The following is an 18,559-nucleotide window of genomic DNA, read 5'->3' as shown; positions in this document are numbered from 1 at the left end:
AATACCCTGAGAGCAGTGCTGGGATAAGGGAAGAGAGTGCTGCACCCAGAATGAGAAGATAGGTGAGATCTGCTTTGGGGGCTGCCCCAAAATGCAACTGAGATGAGGGAGAGGAGAATGGGATGAGGGACATAGGGTGATGTCCAGATGAGAAGAGCAGATTTCCCCCAGCAGGCAGGGTTAGAGGGTTAGGTTGGCAAGAGAAGTGAGAGAGCTCAGTGCAGGGAATAAAGACAAGAGAGACTCAGTACACTTCACATTTTTATTAGCTGACAGCAGAGAAAACGGTGGAAAAATGTTATACAAAGTCAAACATTTGTGTGTCTGTTACCTTTACGTGTAGACTGAAGGGTACCTCAGGAGATGTTTCTTTCTCTTTGTAAATCTTTATATGTAACCAAAGTTGACACTTTGGTTTTATTGAATATAGCAAACACATGGGTGCTTGATAGGGGAGATAATGAATGCTTTTAGGGCTTACAAATCTGGCATATGTCACAGCTCCCTAGTGAGGCAGGTAACTTGCAAACTGATCAGGGACCCTGAGCCCATCTGGCCCAGCTCTGCAGCACTTGCATTCCCCAGGGGCTGCACACTGGCTGCTCCAGTCCTTTTCTCCCTTTGACCTTTGCTGTCCAGCCTCCAGCATCTCCAAGGCTCCAGTGCAAAGCCCTCAGCAAACAGTCCTGCCTCTGTGCTCCCTCCAACCCAGTATCCAGAAGCTGTAACCACACTGCAGGAGCTGCCGTGGGTGCCATGACACAGGAGCTCGGAGTGAGGGATACAGTAAGAGAGTCCCTCCCTGTTATGTTAGCTTTGGCACCAGGCTTGTTCCCCTTCAGTTTACAGAAAGCTTCAAACTCAAGCTGCTCTCCTAACTGCTAGCTGTGTTTCCCGTGCCAGTTCCACCTCAGACCCGAGGCTAAATATAAGCGTGTGGAGCCAGCCCTGTGTCTCTCCCCTATTTGGCAGTGCCTGGCACCACCAACCACTCTACAGAACTGAGCCCTGCCACCCAGCTGGTGGCTGGGAAAAGCTGTGTCCCTCCCCTGTGGGTATCCCCTTAAGGACAGAGAGCAGCGTGCAGTTTGCTTCTGAGCCCCCATGTCTAGTGTTGTGCTGCACCTGCAGGAGGTAAGAAACTCAGGCCAGAATCTCACTCAGCCAGCCCTGCTGCTTGTTCTGTGCCTTGTTTTGTGGCTTTTTTTTTTTTTTTTTTTTGAGGAAACTGGTATTTTTATAGGATTGGCAGTTATTAAACAATATTTAATGCATAAAGGAAAACTTGCAATGAATACATTAGCATCTGTGCCAGACCAAACATCTGTAGATTTCAGTGGAACGAGCAGCAGGAAATCAGAATTTTGTTTCTGCTTTTCAGCTGGCACAACAACTTGACTATTTTCAATTCGTCTGAATTAGGAAGAATTTGTTCTTTTGGTATATAATTCTTAGGGTCAAAAGTGGACAGACTTACTGCAGCTAAGTATTCCATCTGAATCAGGCATGTGAGTACCTCTGCCTTTACACGACTCTGCTAAGTGCAGGTGGCAGCAGCTCCACGGAATCGGCAAGGCATACACTAACTCTAAATACACCCAGATGAATGGTGGGAGCCTGCCAAGCTGATGAGAAGATCCCCACCAGACCTGCTGAGCCTTCCCTGGAGAAGAGGGAGGCTGCAGGCAGCATGCAGCCTGCCGGCCTCCTTGCAGGAGAAATCCAGTACAGGCATTGGCCCTGGGTACAGGCAGGCATTGGTGCTTGCGTTACCACAACTCAATGAGTTACCTTTCATCAGCTGAGCTACTGTAATCTGCCTTAATTAAAGAGGAAAATAAATTAGGAGACAGTACACTGAAGGTGATTAAATCCAAAGCACAGGAGGTTTAAAGTAGTATGTTGTATTTCACAGGTGGGGAAAGCAAAAGATGTTTCTGCCTGCTCACACTGTCAGAGCTTGGGAGTGCAGCTTGCTCAGCTGTGCTAATTTCAGTACTTGTAATTGTCCCAGTGGTGCTGAAGTTAAGGACGAACACACACAGAGGCTGGCACCCTTCCCTGCAGATTGCTTGTTCTTGGAAATGGCTGGTGCTGAGGGATGCTAAGGGAAACATGATGGGTAAAAATGAGCATTACAGAGCGCACCGAACCGAGGGTTCTGTGGCCATACTGTCTAAATGATTAACACAAACTTATGACTGGACAAACAACCCGAGCTATTCCGAAAGGAATTCCTGAAAATATGAGAAAGTGGGTAATTGCAAAACATTGCCGACCATCTCCAGTGAACGTATCTTGGAACAGCACTGATGACATCAGGGTGAACTTAGCAAACAGGAGCAGTGGTGTGACATAAATGAGATGTTCAGCAAGGACAAGGGTAAACCTCGTGCTGGAACAATCGGCTGTGCAAACACGGCAGAAAGCAGCATGCATGGCTGGTGAATTACCGCATGCAACAAACCGAGTGCCAACCACTTCAGATTGCTGCAAAAAATGAATGTCATGTAGGGATATATGAACAGGAGTGCCATATGTGAGATGTGTGAAATAATCCTCCCGCTTTGCTTGGTGCTGAAAGCTGCAGCCCAAATCCTGCGCCCAGCTCCAGACACCGCACTCCACAGAGGATGTGGAGCAGCCAAGAGCAATGAGTTTGCTGTAAGGCCAGGAAGAACCACCTGAGGGAAGCCGGGATGGAACAGAAGAGGACTGCACCACTGGGAGTGTTCCCAAATATGTCAAGAAAAAGAAAATATGTGGTTTTCCAGATGCTGTGGATGAATAAGGGCAGCTGAGCTGCAAAAGGGGAATTCGGGTTAGACGTGATGCCAATGCTGCAGAGGTAGCACAGTGAGCGACAGCGGGAAACGCTCCAAGGAGACAGAGCTGGGGAAGACGTGATGTTGTCCTGCAGCAGAGGTCAGACCATGTCTGGGGAGCCCCCTCAACTCACAGTGCTGATGGAAAGTTAAAAATCCTCAGCTGCTACAAACCAGGGAAACTTCATTAATGATTTATACTAGAAGAGGGGCCTTGCCTGAAATGTGTCCAGCGTAAGCATTTTTTCTATCTAATTTCTGCTTTTAGCCATGAGATTATGAGTAATAGCTATGGGACTACACTGTTAGCCAGAAATCCTTTAGCTTTCTAAAGGTCAGTTAATCTATGATCTAATCTGATGGTCACTGAAATTAAGTGGAAATAGTTCAGCCAGCTATAATGGAAAGTGGTTTGTGTCTCCAGCCTTCAGCTACCTTGAGCTAAACCATCCTCTGCAAGCAAAGTGATGTATAGGAATGAAGCACATTTTGAAATTCATGATGAATCTTGTTGTTTTACTGCAGCAGAAAAAAATAACAAAAAAAAAAAAAAAAAAAAAGAAAGAAAGAAAAGTCATGCCTTTCCAGCTATTACTGTTTTAAAGCAGTTCTCATTAAAAACTCCCAACCTCAATGAAGCCAGGGAAGCATGTGAGATTCCCATGAACACACTGCTCTGCCCTGGCTTGCTCACAGTGAGAGCTGAGCTGTGCACCTGAAACTCACTAAGCACAACCAGATTTTTCATAATGATCTGTAATATTTAAGGATTCCAAATCTCAGTGTAGCCACTATTAGTGAACTCATGATTTGAAAGGCTGCCCTGGAAAGCAGCAGCCTTGCTCCCTGAAAAGAGGTAATATTTCATATTTCAAAGTAACCTTCCCCAGGCACTTTCCTTTCAGAGGCTGTACTTCAAACTGTTTTCCTGCTATGGCCACTCTTTTGTAGCTTACACAGACTACTTACTTTGAGAAAGAGATTTTTCTAACACATGCATAAACATAAGAACCCATAAAACAAAACAAAGATCTGGGTCAGAAAGCCTTCAACTCTGACTCCTTGTGCTGTTTCTCCTCTAGATTATGAGGCAGTTTAATTTACACAGATATCACCTGAAAACAAGAGTGACACACTGCAGCCGATGCAATGCAGCTGAACTCTCTTTGTCACCAAACACATTCTGCACATTAGCTGGTAGTGTGAGGCACTGAAGCATAGTCTTTAATTAAAGTGCAACAATACCACAGATACAGCACGGGCATGGCACAGGAACCTGGCGCTCAGTATAAAAACAGCTGTGCTGAAACGCGACGTATCACTACATGATGCAGCTAAGTCAGCAAAGGCACTCTTGAAATCTGAAGTATTCCTGAGCACTGATTTTCAGCTGGGAAAGCTGTGATCAAATCAATGCATGTATTATTCTCCACCAATGAACAATGCTGGGAACGAGGGCACATTAAACACCTATGGCACGTGGAGCTTTTCACGCTGCTCGTGAACCAAACACAAACACAAAGGCTGTGAGATCCCCAAAGCCCCTTCTGCCTCTTGGGAAGCCCCTGCCTGTCTGGTTGGAGGGCAAACATCCTGAACCACTGGCACCAATACAAAGGCATGAGATTGCAGCTTGGGAGCTGCCTGTCCTCCTCCTGCCCTCCTCCCCATCCTCCAGAAAAGATCCTGCAGCACGGCAAGGGGCTGCAGCACAACGCGCAGGGAGCTCCTGCCCTCCATCGCTCTGCTCTGCCAAGGAGCGAGCTCTCCATCCGCCCTTTATTTATCAGGGCAGCCGATACCGCCAGTCCAGCAAGAGAGCCACACGCAGGTCTCCTAAAGCTGGCCACTGAAACACAGAGCAACAGCAGCAGGGCTCCTTGCACCGCGCATGGCAGCAGCACGTACTTGGTCCTCACCACCACGTGGGCACTGCGCCATACAGCAGAAACCCAGAAATAATCGCAACGTCCGGGCACGGCACAAGCTGTTTAGGAAATGAGGCGGTGCGGATTTGGCACGGGGCAGCGTTACAGGGAGCAGATACTGGGAGTCATGCAGTGCTGCTTCTCCGCCGGCTGGGAAAGGCGTCAGGGAGGCACAAACACACAAAAGAGAGAGTAGGAGATAGTTACCTAACATGACGAAGGGGATCCCCAGGAAGGTGGAATTGTATTTCCCACCAGTGAGATTGATGATCCCGGCTGCAGTCAGGGTGGCAAGGGTCACGGTCAGCAATCCCAGCAGGCCAAGCCAGGGTTTGCTGCGGACACAATCCTGCATGGAGCAGCAGAGAATGGCCAAGGTGACCACAAGGACCAAGCTTGTGATCAGGTAGCGTTCTGACACCCTGCTCGTCTTCTGGAAATCCTCCTTCAGCGAAGAAGAAGTAAAAGGATACATTTTGACTTTCCTGTTGGATTTCTGGAAAAGTTCAACAGTGTCACAAAAAATGGATTCCCACTTTTCTGCCACCATGTCATTCAAGGAGTTGATTGCCTGCAAGTAGTAGGTGAGCTGAATGGCTTCTGCAGACTTCACCCGGTCTTTGCTGTGCACAGTAACCCCACCAAGTTGATGCCCATTATACACTTCCCTGCCATCCTTTAAGTGAGTAATCGGATAAGTGATTGCAAAATTAGTTCGATTAGAAGAACGAGCAGCCTTTAATTCCTCCAGCACATGCACTATGTCGTCCACTATGCATGTCTTGTCATTGTTCAGGATACATATATGGGCAAACGTGTAATTGAAACCAGGTCTTTGCACTTGGATCCTGGTCACAGCAGAGTGCAACTACAAGGGAAAGAGAAATCACAGACGTTATTCATCAGTTCATCCCGCTCGGCAGCAGCCAGAGCAAAACAGCGGCTCGCAGCCTCCGTCCCTCTCCTATTCCAGCCAGACAAGAGCAGCGAGCGTTCTGGTGGCTGCGGTACTCACAGCAAACTCAGCGCAAAAAAGAAGCATGCATTAAAATAGCAGCATCACTCTCCTGCGTCCCTTGCTGGTATCGTGGGCAGGTGGGATGGAAGGGACAGCCTGGCTGGCACAGGGGATGTCGTCACGCTGGTGACCCCCAGGCTGCGGGAGGAAGCTGGGATGCAGCCCGCAGAGGAGAGCCAGGATCATCAGCACCTGGAGCTGGCACTGGTTAAGCCATCCACTTTTTGTCTCCAGCTCCACCCCATCAATCCCTCTGTCTACCCGAGAGCAAGAAGTCACAGAACAGTCACCACTGTTCTCCTCTCTGTTTATCAGAGGAAGCCTTCATTTTAGAGCCTGTGGGCTATCCCTGCTTATTGTTTGCTTTCGGGCAGCTTTTAATGCAGCCCTCCTTTAAAAGTCGCTTTGCATCCTGCTGAAATTTTCCATGAGCTCTGATCCAAAGCACATTCAGTTATTTTGGAGCATCGAAAGGGCAGAAAGATTATGCTCTCTTCTGACAAAGTACAGAAAAATCGTACAACCCCTTCTAAATCCATTTTAATTAATGCAGAAGAAACATGACATCTAAAAGACATTAAGGGAAGAACGCTAACAAGTGGGGTTGCAGTATTTTTCAGTAGTAGAGCACTGAGCTTGCTAATGTAAGGAGTCTCAGCAAAGTACAAGCTGTTTTGGGGGTATTTTCCTTATGAAATACCTTTAATCATTACTGTCACCATGCAACTCTTGATGTGCTGTGTTCACTGTGCAAAGGACACCAATACCTCCCATAAGGGTTGCTGCCAAGGCCAGGACCACCTCTCCTCCCACCAAGTCTGAGCCCCAGTGGCTGAGTGTCCTCTGCTGTCCTGCAGTGGGTGTGGGGACATCTGAACCTCAATGCTGGGACCCCCACACATCACTGCTTCTGCTGTCCAGTGCTGGCATCACCTGAGGCTGCCAGCCCACATTCACCTTGTCTCTAGAGAGGGGAATGGCCACTTTCTGCCTTAAAATTTTGAGCAAGACAAAAAGGATGGGCTAAGGGGACACAATTTCTTGTTTTGTAACCACATACAGTTTCCCAAGGAGAACAGTAGGTTGCTGCACCCAGTAGAGGCTGGGATTAAGTGACATCTAATGGAACTAGTTTTTTCTGAAGAGAAATGCTGATTATAAAGCAGCAGATAGCACGTGGCACAGCAGCACAGCTCATATACTCGTCTGGTGACAACGGATGACACGTCTAATACTCAGGGCGAAAATCCTGTAGAACTTAAATGCTTGTAGAGACATCTCTGTGCCATTTCAGACCTATTTGCAGAAAAATAAAACCAATGCCATTTGGATGATACTATCAATCTGATTATTTTACAGTTACATTGTACTGTCTGTGATGGAGTATAAATTTAATCAAGCCGCCTCCATTCCTCAGGTTGATATGATGTTATATCTGCAAAAATACAAAGTTCTTATAATCTCAGCGTTTCTCCAGCAGTTTGGAGGTGTGTTTTTTACACACTTGAGCAGTTTTTATTTTCTACACAAGAACAGTTCAGTACTGACATTAGAAAGACAGATTTGAGAAATGAACCGAACTAATGAACCTTTTCATGGCATTGGGAGAACACAGGACCTTATCATGGTGAGAAAGAAATTCTCCATCTTGGTGGGAGAACAAGTAACTTTCTGTGTGACAGATTAGGGGTTCTTGCACAACCTTTCTTCTAAAACCATAATAAAGAGATTTGCAAGAAAGTGCCAGAGAAATGATCCTGCATTGGGAATTCTTCCCATCTTTCCTGCTTGCTTTTGAAAAGTTCTTCAAGAGCTGTTTTAGAGCACTGAATTCAAAGGTATGGTTGGGGAAAATGCTCTCTGGCTTACTGAATCAAAGACAGACATCTGATTTTAATTTGTTTACAATGGCAGTTGCTGTATGTATTTCATTGACAACAGTTGTAAAGCCAGATGTCATATAGAGAAGTGCAGCTGAGGACAACTAGGAGCAACAAAAGGAATTTACTGCTCGTACTGGATTAACAGTACAACTGCTTCAGAAAGGATCCATCAAGTCACACAAAACAGAGAAAGGGAACTGTCACACAAGTTTTATCAAACTGTGTGTGCTGCTATTTACCTACCCTTCCTCCCTGCTGCATTTGCTTCCTTTTACATCTGAACCACTTTCTTTTAATATTTAGGTTATAAAATAAATTCAGCTGTCACAGCTGCTGTAACATCTTCGATGGAAGGCTGAATACTTGTTGCTCCTTGGGCACAATGATTTTGGGCTTAGGGCCCCACACTGCTCCCATCCTGACACAGCAACAGGGCAGCCAGAAGCCTGGGTCTGCCAGCAGTAGGAGGATGGATTGCCCTGATGGGAACAACGTCATCATGCTCAGCTCTGAACAGCAGGGAACTATATCCTAAATAAATCCACCAGATTCTCATTTACCCAACTGTTTTCTTATCCTTGCTGATCCTATTAGTAGAGATGGAGAGCTAAAAGAATATCAAAGGCTGCCTGAATAGCTTTCCTTGAAGGGAGACACGTACTGCTTGCTCATCACTCACAGACCGTTTGGTTAGCAAGCAATGCAAGTGACCTGGGAGGCAGCTCTCCTCCTGGGAATGCTGCTGGAGTGCTGCAGCACGAGGGCTGTGCAGCACTGCTGGAGCTTGCTGGCCACGGCCTCACGCGCTGCTTTTGGCTGAAAGTGCTCAGTCATACAATCATAGACTCATATAGTCATAGAATGGTTTGAGTTGGAAGGGACATTTAAAGGTCAACTCCCCTGCAATGAACAGGGACACCTACAGCTAGGTCAGGGAGCTCAGAGCCCTTTTCAGCCTTACCTTGAGTGTTTCCAGGTACAGAACATCCACCACCTCTCTGGGTAAGCTGTGCCAGTACTTCACTACCCTTATTGTAAAAAACTTTATCCTTACATCCAGTCTAAATCTCTCAGCAGAACAACTTATATCCCTCTCTCTCCATGTTTCAACAGAAACACCTTTGTCCTGGCCTTTAAGCCCCATGCTTGCTGATCCGCTCACTTCAAATGGAGTAAAGGTGGCTCCAACAGGGAGACAAATCCTCCCCTGCAAGCAGCAGCAGGTGAGGCTTGTGGGCCTGGTGGAGTGCCAGGATACTGCTTTTTCTCCTCAGTCCATGAAGAAGATCCAAGGAGCCACATGAAGGGAAGAGGAAGACCTCTAGCTCCACCACTTTGCATAGAAGTCCTTTTTGTAATGCAGAAGCAAGCGTCTGCTGCCAGGGTTTGATGGCTTGCTCAGACTATAAGAACCTTCCTACAAGACACACAGATCCTGTCACAGCAGGGAGGGCTCAGAAACTGCCGATTCACCTGCAAAATGCTCTGATCCCAGAAACCCTCTATGGCTATGTTTTGCCATCTGCTAGCCTAATGAAAGCCCATGAAGGCCCAGCTCCTCATCTGTGCAGTCCAGGGTGGCAGGGACCATCAGAGGGTTCACCACAGACCTCCACGCAGCCTGCATGGAGACTGTGGGTGAGACCTGTAAACGTGTCAGCTTCATCAAGCTCCCACTTCACAGAATCATAGAATGGCTTAGATTGGAAGGGACTCCAAAGCCACCCAGCCCCAACCCCTGCCGTGGGCAGGGCTGCTGCCCAGCAGCTCAGCTGCCCAGGGCCCCATCCAACCTGGCCTCGAGCACCTCCAGGGATGGGGCACCACAGCTTCTCTGGGCAGCTGTGCCAGCTCCCTACTACTCTGTTTCTCCTTCCATTTCTCACTTGTGGAAGGACAGCCTGGCCCTGGGAGCTGAGTCTGCCACCAGCTGCAGTATGAAGGGTACACATAGCTAGCCTGTGCTTGTCATACAGCCTGTGAGAAGGTTTGTCTGGCTTTTCTGTGGAGCAGTGCTGTGCAGTGTTTTATAGGTGACATTACTCATCATAAGGACCTGAACACGCTTTGTTACTTGACATATAGTCGATGAATGGCCAACTAGATAAAACTAGTGAGATATACGTATGTCTTCCCCTATTGCAAATGAGCTGGCACACGGAGTCATGTTTTACTCATGGGAGTAAGATCTTTGCCATGCCGTATTACATTGCCTCTGCTAACATTTGATTCCTTCAGTCTTTGTCTGATGGTTAAAACTAAATACGAGCTTCAGCTTTTTCGGTGTTGCCAACTTATTATTTTTTTTTGTCATTTTTACCAAATCTGTGGTTTCCTAGAGCATCAGTGGCGCCTGAAGTGGTGTTTTTCAAGAACCTCAGTTTTCACTGATCACATGGTGTGGACGAAGGCCTGAGATGGCTCAGAAATAAAGTAACGAGTGAACTCATTAGGTATTACTACTTAAAATCCCAGCTCTGATTTGAGCTCTGAACTGCTTTCTGGTTTGAAACAGTGGTTCTCTATACAGGCTTCACTCTCATGCAAAGCTGGCTCACTCTTTTGATAATTTTTATGGGGTACTTGTGCCAAGGAACATGAAGAGAGGAAAAAACTTTTCTTGGACTGCCATAAATTTCATCACTTTCTCTACTATCTCAGTAATCTTTGTCATGTCCTACCTTTGCAGAGTGCTTTTTATTCACTTTGAGAGACCGCCTCAGTGAAAAAGCAAAAGGTTTACATGAGAGAAAAGACTGACAGAGCTTTACAGAAGACAAAACTGTGCAGATACAGGCAGAATTAAACTACTAGGAACGTATTTTAACCAGAAGGAAACGTGGACAGGGAAGGCAAGGAACTTCTAAGAAGGGCCAGGCCTCGGGGCCAGCCTGGGCACTTGGGTCCAGTGATATCTGTCAACAAATTCACGGCCTTCAGCAATTAAATCAGGGCTTCAGAGGTTGCTGGTGCCAGCAACCTCCTAACCAAGGATGGGAGCTGCATGCACTGTCAAGAGAATAGGCTTGCTGATCCTAACAGCTTGAAGAACACATCAGAAATTGTAGCTGGACTCCTTTTCCAGCAGTCTTACCATCAGATTTCCTGTAAATATGCTAAGATAATAATTACGGAAGCGACGTATTTTTACAACTAATTTTCTAGCTGCCTAAAACACTTGGATTGTATCTTCTCCAAACAATCTTCATGTAATTAAAATCTAAAATTGTTCAAAGCACAAAGCATCAACTGAGGGGCAACTGCTGTTGCTCAAACATGTATGCTGGCAGATACACGTACATGTACACATTCCTGACTATCCACTTGGTAATTGCGAGCGAAGACATTTCTACTCTGAAGTGGAGAAGCTTTCCTAATGAATGTGATCTTAATTCTGATCAGCAGCATGGCAAGTTTACCTGGATTTGTTTCACTAAGAGGAATTCTTTAGACTGCTACTGGAGGCTGTGACAAGTGAGCAGCACAAGTGGGCTCCTTACGTGGAGCCTGGCCACGGGCTCTGAAATCCACTTCTCATTGTTTGGCACGGAGAGGAAGACTTCACTCTTGCTGCTGATCACACACCAGCTTGTCTTCTCTCTGTCCTTGCAGCACCTCTTGGGGGGCAAATGATGCAGTGGCCCACCCTCACGAAGGGCTCCTCAGCTGAGGTATGGCAGATGGCTCTTACTTCATGTTCATCAATGTATCTGCTCCTGATTCTCTGCCTGAGCAGGAGTGAGGGGGTTGTCCTACACACCCCAACGTCAAGGCTGTTTTTCAGGTCACTTAGTCAGGAATCCTCTGCGTGGTCACATTAGCCAGCTGCACTCCTGCAACACCACCTGGACACCAGTGGGCAGGCCTTGGTGTCCATGTTGTGTGGCATCCCTGACCCCTGGGCCCTCCTCTGGAGCATGACATCCCCCCAAGAGGTTCTGTCCCCTCAAGCACTGTGCCACAGGAGGCAGAACCTGGCGTGATGACCACATGTCTGGCGGCTGCCCGTCTGCAGCATGCTGCTGGCCGTCCTTCTTCCCTGGCTGCGCCCAGATCTCACCTGTGTATCTTAATTCTCATCTGTTTTCGCATAAGATACGTTTTAGCCCTGCAGCATTGTGCTGCTATGACAACAGGCTTGCACTTCTGCTGCTTTCACACCCTTGTTTTTCTTGTATTAGGACTCTTCCCCTCATCTTACAGCCTTGCTCTGAAGACATGACTTCATCCTTTAATTTTTGTGGCAGAATTCATTATTTGTTCTGCTGGCAATTCCTTTAGAAGCGCCGTTAGCGCGGGAGCTATGCAGAGAAGGTGGAGACTACTTATCCATTGCTAGATCTGCAGCTGGCTGTCTGCATCCAAGCATTCAGAAGTAGCGAAGTTTTGAAATGCAGGGTTGGGTGCTTACGCTAGTCAGAGCTGCACCAGACCCAACCCTCAGTTCTGCTACAGCCAGCACTGAAACAATAGCTTCAGCATGCCATGTTGGTACAGAAAACAATTAGAGATAACACAAACATGGGAACATAAACATAGCTGTTTCCTCCACGAGTTTCCTCACACACAGAAAATAAATGGGGAAATCCGGGCAGGCTGTGGACAGAGTGTGCAGGCACACATGGGCACAGACACAGCAATTAAGTGGCAGAGGGAGGAAAAGAAATCCAAACAAGTATGAGGTCTGCAAAAATTTAGAGTTCAGCTGTCTTGTTTTGCAACAATTACAAGTTATGCAGCACTTAAATAAATGTGTCCTTGTACGTGAATGTCTAATTTCGGTATTCACTTGCATGTGCCACTAGGTATTTAACCAGCTAACTATACCCACTGATGGCCAGTTCATAGGAAAGAGGCAATAACCAGAGTCTGAAACTCTGTAGTCAGGACAGGTTTCTTTAAGAAATAAACCTTCATCGACAGACTTTCGTACAGGCAAACTGTAAATACAATCCCTTTCAGTATAGAATGTCACATTTCATTTCCTTTTCATCTGTGCATCTTAAATAGTCACTGGCAAAAAAAAAAAAAAAAAAAAAAAAGTACTGTGTTAATGTAATGAACAATAATAAAAGTGGAAGACAGGATATTCTGGAAAAAAAAAAGGAAGCTTTCATAAGAAAACTAAATTAGATTGTAGAATAATGCAGTTAACTCACTGTAAATATGGAGGAATGAAGAGGCTCAAAACGATGGGTGTCTCAAATCCTGGCTTAGTCAGGATGTACTTTCAAGGGTTCAAAACACCTGGTTAGGTCCGCATTTCCTGTGAGCCTGCATGTCCTGAACCTGCCAAGTTTCTAGCTGCAAGTAGAATTAAGGCAATGACCTGGTAGGGGGCTGCTCTTCGACTCTTTTCAGACTGGATTCTAGGCTTCTATGAGTTGTACTGAAATGATACAATCTTCTGAACTTCTGCAGGATGGTGCACACCAAAAATCCAAATTATTTTTGTTTCTCCAAATACTTCTTGGAAATACAGGGATAAGCACTTCTTCAGTTGGGTATCAGTGCTTCCAATCTTTCTTTCTTTTGACAGAGTGAAATCTTGAAGAAGAAAGAGGCCCTACACACTGACAGCTAGTATCTTGTGCCCAGCTGTAGAGCACTATTTCATCACTTCCCTCTAGTATCTCTCAGCTTCAGGATCATCTCTTGTCCACCAAGACTCTCCAGAGGCTTTAGTTGGATTATCTGTTCAAGGCCCCTGTCTCCTACAGACGACCACACCACCTGGAAACACGATGGATGGCAGGCACAAAAACAGTTCAAGCATTTATGGGGAGAGTTATGGAAATTATGGATGGACATTTACCCAATTTAATCAAAGCTATTACAAGAAGGCAGTCACATGCTTCCCTGCTAATGAGAGCAGAGTCTTGCACGGAGCTGCTAGCACACCCAAGGAGGCCAACTGGCACACACGGGCTGTCAGCTCCAGCTTGGGGTTCATGCCTGGGGTTTGGGTACGGGGCTGGTCCCTTCACCACCACAGCCAGCCAGCTGGCAGGGTGCTGCGTAGCTGTGGCACCTGGAGCTTCTTGGGCTGAAGCACGCCTGTCAGAACTGCACTGCGCTAACCACAGCACTTCAGAGAAGCCACCGAAGAACTTACCACAATAATGAATGAATTAATTAGGGTATTATAGTGACTAACTTTTGACAGTACCACTAAGTTTCAGCTGTTCAGACCCCAAAACTTCATATCCTTTTACCAAGGGGATGATAATGGAAGCTCACTTCTTTCTCTGCCGCAGACAGAGAACATCTCTTTCCCCTCCATGAGACCAGGGCAGCAATAGCAGCGCTAGGCACTCCCTGCCTGGCAAGGGAGCCCAGAAAAGCTCTTCCTTGGGAAGGCAACGCTCCCCCAGGAAAGGGGAGGTGAGCAGTGTAATACCACTTACAGGTGGGATGACACTGATGCGCAGCATCTAGAGGGGCATGGCTTTGCCCTGGGGCCTGAGGGAATTTTTTTAGATGGTTTTGCTCCCTTCTGCCCCCCACATATGGATATGTGTGTAGGAGAGCTTTGATGGCCCCTCTCTCTCTGCCTCCTCCTCTTGGTGAGCTTTGCTGACACAGAACGATATGGCCCTGCGTCGCAGCCGGCACGGTGACATGGGGAGCCAGGAGCTCTCTTTCCCGGATGGCTGTGCTGACCTGCTGGACACCTCAGGCTGCACAGACAGAAACACAGCTGGGACAAGTGATGGGATTTTTTCTGCAGAAGGCAAGCTGGGATTAATTAGATAAGTAAGGAGTTGGAAATAATGCATCAAAGATGCCTGACAATGTCAGATTAACGGTATGAGTAAACAGGCAAACAGCAATGGTGTTCATTGTCTCACCAAATAAGAAATAATCATTCTGTTGGCAAATTCTGTCTGTTAAAAAATGAGGCAGCGTTAAATGCTGACAACTTTCTAAGTTATGGCTCTTTGGCTGATATGATAAATCTGACGCAGAAGTTTGCTCGTGGAGAGCTTCAGCATAGCATTTATTTGTGTGCCACTGTGCTATCGATAGAACCACAGATCTCCAGAGAAAGCAGCAGCGCAGAGAAAAAAAATCCATTGCCATCATTTCCCTATGACTGAGTAACTGTGTGCGCTGGATGCGGATGCAATCCACGGCACAAGGAAATGAAGGAATGAAAACCGCCTCTGGAGTTTTCTCACTCGGCGGTGACATACATTTCTGTGGCTGCACTCGGCAGCGCGGTGTGTCCAGCGCTACTGGGCAATACAGAGAAAAAAGGAAACGGAGCACACGGAGGGGCACTGCACTACAGCTCTTTACATGGCTACAGTTGGAATAAAACACCCACGAGCCCACTGTAACAGTTATTGCCGTGCTTAACGCGGGGCGCATCTCCCCAAAGTGCCTACACGCGCTATCTGCGCCGATGTTCTCGCTAGGGAAGGGACACTCCCCGGAGCCGCTGAACAGAATTTACCCTGGTTCTGCGCGGTGTGATAGCCCGACACAGGGGAGACAAGCGGTACCGAGCCCCCGGGCTTTCCATACACCGTACAGCAACAGAGCGGACGCGGGAGTGCGCCTGCCACACCTCTGGGCTATGCGCACCACCCGAGCCCTGCCCGGTGAGCTCGACCCTCCCCGGCACACATTCGCTCCCGTCCTCCCCGCTCCGACACCGCGGCGCAGCGCTCCGGCACACGCTGCGGGAACGTCCCGCTCCGCGCCGCGGGCAGATAGATGCTGTCAGCGCTGCCGGCTGCGCTCGCTGTGGGAGATGGCTCGGTGCTGCCCTTCGCCGTGTTCCCAGCCGCTCGCTGAGTCGGAGTTTCCCGAGCAGCCCCAACTCGGATAAAACACACGCGAGAGCAGGGAAGGAGCGCGGGGCCGGCGGTGCGGTGCCCCCTGCGCGCTTCCCAACTGTTGCGGGAGGCGGCGGGGGCCGCGGTTACCTTGAGGATGAGATCGGTGTGGTGCTGGTCCAGCATGTTGGCCTTGCGGAAGGAGGTGATGATCACCCGGCCGTAGCGCCCCGGCGTCTGCAGGTCGGAGTAGAGCCGGTGCTTGGAGCGGTTCACCGGGAAGAGGCTGTCCACCAGGTTCCGCTCGATCTTGGCCAGGCTGTGGGTGGGGGCCAGGAGGTGCTCCACGCTCTCCTCCACCTGGTAGCGGCTGAAGCTGGCGCCCAGCAGGATGGAGATAAGCACGGGCGCCGAAGCGAAGAACACCGGGTGGCTGGCGACGAAGTGGCCGAGCCGGGAGAAGGACGTCCCCAGCCCCCTGTGCAAGACCTGCCGCAACATCCTAGTGCGGAGGGCGCGCAGGAGGGCGAGCGCCGCGCCGGGGCCCCCGCGGCTCCCCCACGGCCCCCGCAAGACCATGGGGCGGCCCCGCCGGGCGCCGCCTCCCCGCCGGCCGCGGCTGCGGGGGGCCGGGGGCCGCCGCCGCGCGTCTGCGTGCGGCCGTGCGGGGCGCGCCGCCTCCCTCCCGCCTGCGCGCGCGGGGCGGCCGAGGCGCTCCTGCCTGTGGCCGCCGGGCGGCCGCGCGGACCGCGGGGAGGGGAGGGGACGGGAGAGGGGGGCTGCCGCCCCGCCGCCGCCGCCGCCCCTGGCCGCGGGTAGCGGCCGGCGCCGCTCGCCGCTCCCCGCCCCCGCCGCGGAGTTGGCGCGGGCGCGGGGCCGCCCGCAGAGTGCTGACTAATCCGCCGGCCGCGGCGGGAGGGGCGGGCGCGGACAACCCTCCGCGGTGCCCCCGCCGCCGGCGCCCTCCGCCGAGGGGCCACGCCGGGCGGCGCCTCCCGCCGGGGCCGCGCTCGGGACGCCGCGCCCCGCCCCGCCCCGCCCGGCTGCCGCCCGGCCCCGCCCGCCGCGCCGCCACATCCCCGTCCGCCTCGGCGAACCCGGGCGGTCCCGACGGGCAGCGGAGGGCGGCCGCTCCCCGCGAGGGAGCCGAGAGCGCTTTGCGGGAGCCCTCCGCCCACGGAGCCGCCGCCGGGAGCGGACGGGGCGCCCTCGGCCGCCTCGGGGTGCCCGACGGCGCGCCCCGCTGCCCGGCAGCCCCCGGCCTCAGGCGGCAGAGTGGGCATGTGCGGCGCCTTCCGCACATGCCCATTAGGGAGGCCGGGAGCCTGCGGCGGGGCCGCGCTTGCCCGGGCCGCTGTACCCCGGACCCCCGAGTAGCCCCCGGGCAGCTCCGGGCGCCGGCTGTGTCTCCCGGCACGGGGCGCGATCTCCCTATAAACCACATGTTGAGCTTAGCGACCAAAGCGGACGAAAACGTGTGTTTCAGATAAGGGGTATGAGGCTGTTGGGGTTCCTGGCGCTCGTCAGCTGCCCCCGGCTTTTAGCTGTCAGCTCGGCGGTGCTGGTGTGAGGTCCCAGCTGCTGCCCTGCGTGCTGCCTGCTGGAGGGCGAAGGGGAAGTTTCAATCTGAGGGTGTTACACCTGTTACGCTGTGTGAGCAGCAGCGGCTCCCTGGTGCGGTTACTGCTGGGCTGACTGACATTGTCCCTCCCTGTGCATCTCTACAGTGTCTGACCCGAGATCGTATTGTCACACAGACAGCCACCTTGCCATTGTACCCACTTCCCTCACAACAAAGTTGTGCTTGAAGGCTAACCCAGTGTTTCGTAGCTTCCGACACGGCCAGTGAGGGGATCATCTGACTGGGTGGAGCTGGGCTATGCCCACCGATGTCCCCTGGTTCTCCCAGTTCACCATCTTCCAACCCAGTGGGTGTCATGCCTTGTGCTCCTTGTCATTGGCAGCTCACAAAGAGCACTTGTCATTGCTACTGGCAGTGTCATATTGCTTTTGGTCTCCATTAATTGACTTTTATCATTACTCAAAATGAAGGGGACTATTAATTATTTTAGCAGGCAGCCATTCCTCCACAGCAACCTCAGCAAAGTCAATGTGAGGAGCTGGCACCCAGCACAGCCCTCAGCATGCTGAGGAGGGGGTCTGCAGGCCTGCCTGGGCTGTAGGGAGCAGCCCTGTCTCTGCTGAGCACCCCTCAGCTGTGCCTGTCTTCTGCAGGGAGCAGGAGGGCAGGATTTCCATCATCACGTCTGTGTGCCACTTTACTACAGCTTTGAATGGCGCTTTACAAAATAGGTAATGATGTCTCATTGCTCTGGAGAGTTCCCAAACTAAATTAAGGAGAGAAGAGTGGGAAGAGAGGACCATCCAATGAGGTGCAGGTGCTGGGGAGTGGGATAAGGAGGGGGAGGGCAATGTGATTATGTCCTTTCAAAGTGAATGCCTCAGGGCAGCCACTTTTGGGGACAGTGTAAAAGGGAGATGGAGAAAGGTATGACTCATAGAGACAGCATTTGCGCAGGGTTTAGGTCTGCTACTGAGAGCAGAACGCCTCTTTCAAGACCTGTGCAAGGAGACCGATGCTCGGCTGCTCCCTGAGACTTAGCACTACTAACCCCTTCCTCCTCCCTTCCCAAAGGGCTCCCGTGCAAGAAAAAGCTGAGATGTGCTGGAGGAGGAGTTCCTGATGGGTGATTTCAGATGAGCGAGGAGGGCCTCTGGGAAAGGAAAGGTTGCAGAGCAGCTGGGATGGCTGCAGGAGGTATGGAGAGAATTGGGATTTTGTGCTGTTCTGTTAGGCTTGAGGAACCAGAGGAGATATTTTAGGAGTGTGCGCATTGGATTTAGTGCTGTGACTGAGGAATGATTTTTGCAGCAGAGTGATGTGTGATGTGTGATGCAGGTTCCAGCTGGAACAAGGTTACCCACAGTGAGGAGATGGGTAACAAAAGTCGTCTTTGTTTTTGAGAAGGAGCTAAAAGAAAGAATTTCCAAGGAGACTTTGGCTAGGTTTGCAAGGGATAGAAACCCTTTTTCACTGAAGTTCCCCATATTATGTTCATTTGTACCTGTAGAAAGTCTTGGTGATGACATGTTGAAACAT

The 18,559-nt window shown here is 50.2% G+C and overlaps 1 protein-coding gene across 1 annotated transcript in view; it reads right to left on the bottom strand.

Annotated features, from left to right (window-relative positions):
- The window catches only part of PTCHD1 (patched domain containing 1), a 28,726-nt gene extending 12,733 nt beyond the window's left edge, over window positions 1-15,993 (bottom strand). The window contains exons 1-2 of the mRNA XM_052673744.1: window positions 15,589-15,993; window positions 4,961-5,621 (exon numbers count right to left, since the gene is read on the bottom strand). Of these exons, the coding sequence (XP_052529704.1) occupies window positions 4,961-5,621; window positions 15,589-15,939 (1,012 nt within the window). The 5' untranslated portion in view covers window positions 15,940-15,993. The remainder of the gene's footprint in view (window positions 1-4,960; window positions 5,622-15,588) is intronic.
- Window positions 15,994-18,559: the final 2,566 nt, after the last annotated feature.

The sequence above is a fragment of the Tympanuchus pallidicinctus genome, unplaced genomic scaffold (genome assembly GCF_026119805.1).
Source record: "Tympanuchus pallidicinctus isolate F22 unplaced genomic scaffold, pur_lepc_1.0 scaffold14, whole genome shotgun sequence".
NCBI classification, from domain to species: domain Eukaryota; kingdom Metazoa; phylum Chordata; class Aves; order Galliformes; family Phasianidae; genus Tympanuchus; species Tympanuchus pallidicinctus.
Note: the sequence above shows the minus strand (reverse complement) of the source record. Positions and strands in the feature narration are given on the sequence as shown.